Source organism: Nicotiana attenuata, chromosome 1, assembly GCF_001879085.1.
Source record: "Nicotiana attenuata strain UT chromosome 1, NIATTr2, whole genome shotgun sequence".
NCBI lineage: Eukaryota > Viridiplantae > Streptophyta > Magnoliopsida > Solanales > Solanaceae > Nicotiana > Nicotiana attenuata.
The window spans coordinates 29,959,270-29,967,908 of NC_031989.1; the positions used below are offsets into that span (position 1 = coordinate 29,959,270).

Genomic DNA, 8,639 nt, shown 5'->3' on the forward strand with positions numbered 1-8,639 from the left:
TCATTACTCATTATGAGCATATCATCCACATATAAGCAAACAATGACTATGTGATTTGGAACATTTTTAATGTACACACATTTATCACATTCATTTATCTTAAATCCATTTGACAACATTGTTTGGTCAAATTTAGCATGCCATTGTTTGGGTGCTTGTTTTAATCCGTAAAGGGACTTAACAAGTCTACAGACCTTCTTTTCTTTACCTGGAACCACAAACCCTTCAGGTTGTTCCATGTAAATTTCTTCCTCCAACTCTCCATTTAAGAAGGCCGTCTTAACATCCATTTGATGAATTTCAAGACCATAAACTGCAGCTAACGCTACTAACGTTCTTATGGATGTAATTCTTGTAACTGGAGAGTATGTATCAAAATAGTCAAGACCTTCTCATTGTCTATACCCTTTGACCACAAGTCTTGCCTTATACTTGTCAATAGTACCATCATCTTTCATTTTCCTCTTAAAGATCCATTTAGAACCCAACGGTTTATTTCCAGGAGGAAGATCAACCAATTCCCATGTATGGTTGTTCAGTATGGATTCTATTTCACTATTGACCGCCTCTTTCCATAACAATGATTCCGAAGAAGACATAGCTTCTTTAAATGTTTGAGGCTCATTTTCCAATAAGAAAGTCACAAAATCTGGTCCAAATGAAGTAGACGTTCTTTGACGTTTACTACGTCTTGGATCCTCTTGGTTAAGTGTACTTTCTTTTGTTTCTTCCCGAGGTCGTTTAGATCCTTCACCAATCGACTCACATTCCTTTTTATACGGATATATATTTTGAAAGAACTCAGCATTATCTGATTCTATAACCGTATTATTATGAATGTCGGGATTTTCTGATTTATGAACCAGAAATCGATATGCTTTACTATTAGTCGCATATCCTATGAAAATACAATCAACGGTTTTTGGTCCTATTTTTACCCTTTTGGGTTTAGGAACTTGCACTTTTGCCAAACACCCCCACACTTTAAAATAATTCAAGTTGGGGTTTCTTCCTTTCCATTTTTCATATGGAATGGATTGTGTTTTGCTATGGGGTACTCGATTTAGTATTCGGCTAGCCGTAAGAACAGCTTCCCCCCACAAGTTCTGTGGCAAACTAGAACTTATCAATAATGCGTTCATCATCTCCTTTAATGAACGATTCTTTCTTTCTGCAATCCCATTGGATTGGGGCGTGTAAGGGGACGTCGTTTGATGAATAATTCCATATTCTAAACATATTTGTTCAAAAGGAGATTTATATTCACCACCCCTATCACTTCTTATCATTTTGATTTTCTTGTTAAGTTGCGTTTCAACTTCATTTTGGTATTGCTTGAATGCGTCTATTGCTTCATCTTTACTATTAAGTAAGTAAACATAGCAATATCGAGTACTATCGTCAATAAAAGTTATGAAATACTTCTTTCCACCGCCAGATGGTATTGACTTCATGTCAAAAATATCTGTGTGAATTAAGTCTAAAAGATTTGAATTCCTTTCAACTGACTTATAAGGATGTTTAACATACTTAGATTCCACACATACTTGACATTTTGATTTGTCACATTCAAACTTAGGCAATACTTCCAAATTAATCATTTTCCGCAGGGTTTTATAATTGACATGACCCAAACGTATATGCCATAATTCATTTGACTCAAGTAAGTAAGATGAATCTGAAATTTTATTATTATTTTCAACAACCATTACATTCAGCTTGAAAAGGCCCTCAGTGAGGTAACATTTTCCTACAAATATCTCGTTCTTACTTATTACAACCTTATCGGATACAAATACACATTTAAAACCATTCTTAACAAGAAGTCCAGCAGAGACTAAATTCTTCCTAATCTCGGGGACATGAAGGACGTTGTTCAAAGTCACCACTTTGCCGGAAGTCATTTTGAGAAATATCTTCCCACATCTTTTAATCTTGGCCTTTGCAGCATTTCCCATAGAAAGCGTCTCATCGGGTCCAACAGGTGCATAAGTAGCAAAAGCTTCTCTAACAGCACAAACATGGCGAGTGGCTCCAGAATCAATCCACCACTCTTTAGGATTGCCCACCAAGTTGCATTCGGAAAGCATGGCACACAAGTCATCAACATCATCATGCTTTTCAACCATGTTTACTTGACCCTTCTTCTTGTCTTTCTTCGGATCTCCACACTCCGTAGATTTGTGTCCATCTTTTCCACAGTTGTAGCTACTGAACCGCTTCTTGCTTGGGTTGTATTTCGGTCCAGAAGCCTTCTTCCTCTTTTTGTTCTCTTCAACAATATTTGATCCCATTATTGTTGAGTTTCCACGGCCTCTCTTGTCAGCAGCTTTATTGTCCTCTTCGATTCTCAATCGAACAATGAGATCTTCAAGGGACATCTCCTTGTGTTTGTGTTTCAAATAATTTTTGAAGTCCTTCCACAACGGAGGCAACTTCTCAATCATCACTGCTACTTGGAATGCTTCATTGATGACAAGACCTTCAATGAAAATTCTGTTAGTAAACATAATAAAATTAATACTACCAACACTAGTATTAATTCTACTTATACCTTCAGCAAGAAGATCGTGAATAATCATTTGCAATTCCTGGACTTGGGTAATAACAGACTTGATATCTACCATTTTGTAGTCCAAAAACTTTGCAGCCACGAATTTCTTCAACCCGGCATCTTCAGTTTTGTATTTCTTTTCGAGCGCAATCCACAGTTCTTTTGACGTTTCCACGCCACTGTAGACGTTATACAAAGCATCCTCCAGCCCGCTTAGCATATAATTCTTGCACAAAAATCTGAATGCTTCCACGCCTCAATCACGAGAAAGCATTCAGTCTTTGGAGTTTCATCAGACAACACACGAACATCTTCCTTGATGAACTTTGGAGACTTAGATTAGTCAAGTAGAAGAACATCTTTTGCTGCCAGCGCTTGCAATCAATCCCGGAAAATTTTTCGGGTTTCTCCGTCGGTGCCACTGCTGCCGGTGTTGTTTGGCTCATTGAGGCATTGGCAGTCACCATTGGAACAACTTGGTTCACATTATCATTAGTCATTTCTATAAAAGAATGACACAAACGTTAAAATCACGTAGATTTTAATCTCCAATAGAGTACAAAACCACAAAGGTTTTACTCTCCAGAAACAGTGAGTACAAATATAGAAAATATATTAAATACCTTAAGCTTGTTAGTAAACTGTATTTATAAAATAATTCTGGAAAATATAAATGAACATAAACAGAAATGAAAAACAGAAACATAATTTTAATCCGAGCCCACCGGATTCACAGTATTTCCTTAAGGAATTTAAGCCCCTCCTAGTACCCAAGGTTGTGGATTATTTCCTCCCAGGATAGAATAAATTACACACTGGTGTAGTGGTACTTCAAACCCCAGTGTTTCAGTGAACACAAAGTTCGGTAGCAAATCACACTTACTGTTGCTTTGTTTGATGTTAAAAGTATGCAGAAGAAGGAGGAGAACCTCAGCAAATCGTATGGAAATTCTGAGCAGAATAGTCTTGTATTTATAGCCAAAGTTGGACAGAAATATAAAGAGGTGCAACTCTTCAGAATGGTTGTTTATGCAAAACGGCCACAACATAAATGCCATAACATAAATGGCTATTTACTCAACAATAAAGAGGAAAAATAAAGAGGGAAAATTGAAGAGGGTAGTTTAATTTTCAGTTACACAACTGAAAAACGGATTGGATTTAATATTAATATTAATATTCTGTTATTAAAACAAATATTTAATAATATTTCTGTTAATATTTTACTATTAACAAATAAATTTGGTCCAAAAAATTAATCAATCAATCGATCATTTGACCAAATCCAAATCCGAATCCGAAGCCGAACCGCGCGAGCGACAATGACGACGGCGCGAGGCTTGCTTTCTTCTCAACTCTTTAAGAGCTAGAAGAAGAGCAATTGCTTATATACCCATAAAAAACCTCTTCCTCTTCCAATATGAGACAATGTCCCTTTGCCGGGGGGGGGGGGGGGGGGAACTAAAATTTCACTTAAAAATTTTATTTCCCTCCATTTCCCACTCACCCTATTTTAAGCATATCATATACTTAAAATCCCAACACTATTGACTCCATGACTAGTGCAAGTGAGACATGATCATGGGCAGGTTCAACTTGATCATGAGGTGTGGTTGCCTGCTCCTTACTCGAAGAACCCTGCTCCAATTGTTCAGGCAGAAGGTCATTTGTCACAGAAGATTCAGCCCATGGAAATAAGTCTTCTGTGTCTGAGTTCCTTTCTTGAAGGAAACACTTGCTCCCCGAATGAGACATCTCTACTAATAAACACTCTTCTACTATCCAAATCATATAGCTTGTACCCCTTTTGTGTTTCTGAGTATCTTTTAAGGACTGGCTTTCTTGCTCTTGGAGTAAACTTGTCACCACCAGGTAAGTTACTTGTAAAACACAAACAACCAAACACCCATAAGTGCTCTATTTTTGCTGGCTTGTTATGCAGCACTTCATATGGACACTTTCCTTGCAGCACTTATGTGGGCAATTTGTTAATCAAATATGCAGTTGTTCTTATGCAGTCACCACAGAATCTCATTGGCACTGAACTTTGGAATATTAGTGACCTTGCAACTTCTAGGATATATCTATGTTTCTTTTCTACTGTGCCATTTTGTTGAGGTGTATATGGACAGCTACTCTGATGTATAATTCCCAGAGATGTCAATAAATCATTGAACTGAAAGTTAAAGAATTCACTGTCATTATCTGACCTCAACACTTTCACAGCTACACCAAGTTGATTTTTTATCATAGCAAGAAAGTTTTTTATTACAACTAACACTTAACACTTTGGTTGAATCAAACATACCCAGGTATATCTACTGTAGTCATCCACAATGGTAAAAAAGAACGCTTTTTATCATATGTGGACACTCTATGGGCCCCCCAAACATCTAGGTGAACAAGCTGAAAAAAACTAGTAGAACTTGTATTGTTTGAAGGAAATTTTAACCTACACTATCTAGCTAATAGACAAACATGACAATTCTCTTGTACCTGCATGTCTACCTTTTTCTTTAACTCTGGAATATGCTGCATTGACTTCAATGATGCATGTCCTAACCTCAGGTGCCAGAGTTCACCTTCTGCTCCTTTGCTCATGAAGAAACCTTCTGCTCCTTTGCTCATGAAGAAACTTGCTGCAGCTACTGTTATATTTTCCTTTAGCAGATATAATCCATTATGCTCTCTACCAATCCCCATCACCCTACCACTATAAAGATCCTGAAACATGTAGAAATCAGGAAAGAATGTGACTGAGCAACTAAGATCTCTGGTGAGTTTTGATACTGACAACAGATTGAATTTAAAATCTGGTACATATAAGACATTTTTAACTGTCTTATTCCCTAGTACAAATGCTTCTCCAGTGTGTGTTATTTTTCCCTTATTTCCTGTTGCTAATTGCACCTCATTCTTTCCTTGATCATCAATTCTTCTCACACTGCTCAGAATATCCTTAGAGTATGTGACATGATGAGTTGCTCCTGTGTCTATCACCCAATCACACATACCTGCATTTGCTAGCAAGGAAATTATACCTGTCATGTTTGTGGAACACTCTGATGTTGCTGGTTTTGACAAAAGCTTGACTAGCTGCTTGTATTGTTCTTCTGTGAGGAATTGTCCATTCCCCTGCACTTGAATAGCTGGTGCCTTTCCTTCCTCACTGTTTACATTTACATTGTTGGTATAAACCTTTCCTCCTCCAGTGTGATTTTTTCTTTTGCTTTTGAAATCAACTGGATAGCCAATTATCTTAAAACAGTTTTCCTTAAGGTGACCTTTGTATCCACAATGCTCACAAATGATCCCTGGCCTTTTACCTTTAAAGTCCTGATCCCTTCCCGCCAACATGGTGAGTGGTTCCCTATGTGTATCAACCACACCTAAGGACCTTTGACTCTCTTCCTGAGTAACTATTACATATGCTTCATTAACAATCACTACAGGTCTTTTTGCTAGTACATTACTTCTTATGTTACTTTAACTTTCATTCAAGCCCATAAGAAACTGCAGTAAACGTTGTGACCTTAAATGTTCAACTAAAGGTCTAGCCTCCTCACAATCACATGAGGACAGAGGTACTAATACATCAAGTTCATCCCACAAATCCTTCATTTTAAAGAAATTGGTAGTTACAGAGTCAGTACTTGTCTCAATGTTGCTATGGTTGTCCAAAGGTGATAGATTCTAGTCAGATCTGATTTATCAAACCTCTCATTAAAATCACTCCAGCTTTTCTCGCATTTGAAGTATAGACAATTTGAAGCATAGACAATGCTTGGCATCAACTCACTTGATACAGTGCTTCCAATCCAAGACAAAACAATTGCATTGCATTTTTCCCATTATTCTACCAATTCGCCTCTATACGCACTCTTCGCACAAGTTACGTCCACAAACCCTAGTTTACTCTTTCCCCGGAGTGCCAATTTCATCGCCCTGCTCCACAACGCGTAATTTTCGGGCCCTGTGAGCTTGAGCGGTATTAGGATAAGTTCAGGAGCATTTGAAGGTTGTTGTTAAAATAGCGGATGATTGTGATCTACTGCAGCGTCTTCATTCCCTGCCATAGCTGATCATATCGGAGTTTCATCGAGCTTCGATTGTATGAATTTCTTCCTAATTCTGATGAGTTTATGATCGCCGCTCTGATACCATGATAGATTCTACACGATACAGAGATATATGGAGAAGAGGATGTGAAATGTTATTATCTGTGTATATTACACGTGAGTGTGGTCCCATTTATAGACCACATAACCGACTAACTAACCTCTCTTTTCCTATTTACAATTTAGTCCCTCAACTAGTTACTAGTACACATTAGTCTAGTCTCTATAGCAATACCTATAAATTACCATGCTGCACCTATTAATTCTTCAAAACCAAATCAGATTAGTAGAGTATTATGAGAAGTTAGGGGGAAAATCATTAATAGAGGTCAGGAAAATGAGATAATTGAAAGGACTGTATACATTCCACATGGTTAATTTCTGTTATAAGGCAAATCAAACCCACAAAAAGTTACAAAGTTGAAGGGATGAAAAACAGAAGAAAAAAAAAGATTAGACAAGCATGATTGATGAACTTTCGTCGTTTAGTATTGTAACGACCCGGCCGGTCGTTTCATGAGTTACCGCTCGGTTTCCCCCATTTCTACTTCTATTTTCTTTGTTTGTCGTTCTATAGGTGATCGGGTTGGTTGGCTCGGGTTCGGAAAAGTTTTAAAAAGGTTTGACACACTTATAGTCTCTTTTAAGAAAGCTTAAGTTGAAAAAGTCAACCGAATGTTGTCTTATGTGTAGGGTTTGGATAGCTTCGGGAGATGATTTGGGACTTAGGACCGTGATCGAAATGTATTTTGGAGGTCCGGAGTAGATTTAGGCTTGAATTGGCGAAATTGAGTTTTTGGTGTTTTTCGGTTGATAGATGAGATTTTGATATAGGGGTCGGAATGAAATTTCGGAAGTTGCAGTAGCTCCATTATGTCATTTGGGATGTGTGTGCAAAATTTCAGATCATCCGGACGGGGTTTGGTATACTTTTTGATCAAAAGGGGAATGCGGAAGATTTTAGAACCTTAGGCTTGAATTCGATGTGTTTTGGTGGTTTTGATGTAGTTTGGGGTGTTTAGAAGGTTGGTATAAGTTTGAATAGTATTATAGGATGTGTTTGTGCTTTTGGTTGAGGTTCCGGGGGCCTCGGGGTGATTTCGGATGGTTGACGGGAAGTTTGGAAGTGGTTTGGCAGTTGAAGTGTTGGAATTGCTGTCATAACCGCACCTGTGGCTAGATGACCACAGGTGCGGTCTCGCAGATGTGAAAAGGGGGCCGCAGATGCAGCCAGAGGCGTGATTCGCTGTGACCGCAGAACGGTTGTGCGACCGCACCTGCGATGGCGCAGGTGCGGATTGGGCATCGCAGATGCGGAAAGGCGGGGCTTAAGTGAAAACCGTAGATGCGGTACCTTGGACCGCAGGTGCGAAAAGCCTGGGTCAGAATGTATATATTTCTTCCTTTGCGATTTTCAGAGGGTTTCACCATTTATAAAAGCGATTTCGGGAGTTTTGAGCGATTTTTGAAGAAGGATTTCAAGGGAGATTCATTGAGGTAAGGATTTTGGACCTAAAACTCGTTCCTATTGTATTAATTCACGGATTAGGGCTAAAATTAATGGAATTTAAGCCAAAAATGGAGGAACTAGGGCTTAGAAACTTAGGCCTTTGATTGAGGATTTGAAAGACCATTTGTGGTCGGATTTTGGAACTTTTGATATGTATGAACTCGTGGGGAGATAAGGAATCTAATGATGTAAATTTTATCGAATTCCGAGACGTGGGCCCGGTGGTCAGGATTTGGTAATTTCGGCATTTGCATTTCTTTTCGATTATTTTCGAGTGGACTTTGTCCCTTTAGCATATTTTGATGGTTACGTTCTGATTTTGGTAGATTCGGAGCATCCGGAGGCCGATTCCAGGGGCAAAGGCATCGCGAGCTAGAGTTTGGGTCGGATTGAGGTGAGTAATGATTTTAAATGTTATCCTGAGGGTATGAAACCCCGGATTACACAGTGTTAGGCT

General features: G+C 38.5%; 1 protein-coding gene across 1 annotated transcript; it reads right to left on the reverse strand.

Moving 5' to 3' along the window:
* LOC109234449 lies at positions 4,527-5,911 on the reverse strand. Its single transcript, XM_019400455.1, has 2 exons — positions 5,051-5,911; positions 4,527-4,730 (listed from the first exon to the last, which is right to left on the reverse strand). Exons 1-2 carry the CDS (start codon positions 5,909-5,911, stop codon positions 4,527-4,529), a joined length of 1,065 nt encoding a protein of 354 aa, XP_019256000.1.

Bases quoted from the DNA above. Each gene is read 5' to 3' on its own strand.
- LOC109234449 (XM_019400455.1), bottom strand. From the start codon at position 5,911: ATGTTGGCGGGAAGGGATCAGGACTTTAAAGGTAAAAGGCCAGGGATC. The intron at 4,731-5,050 runs GTACAAGAGAAT...TTTAACTTTCAG, and splicing joins AGAAAAAGGTAGACATGCAG to TTCAATGATTTATTGACATC.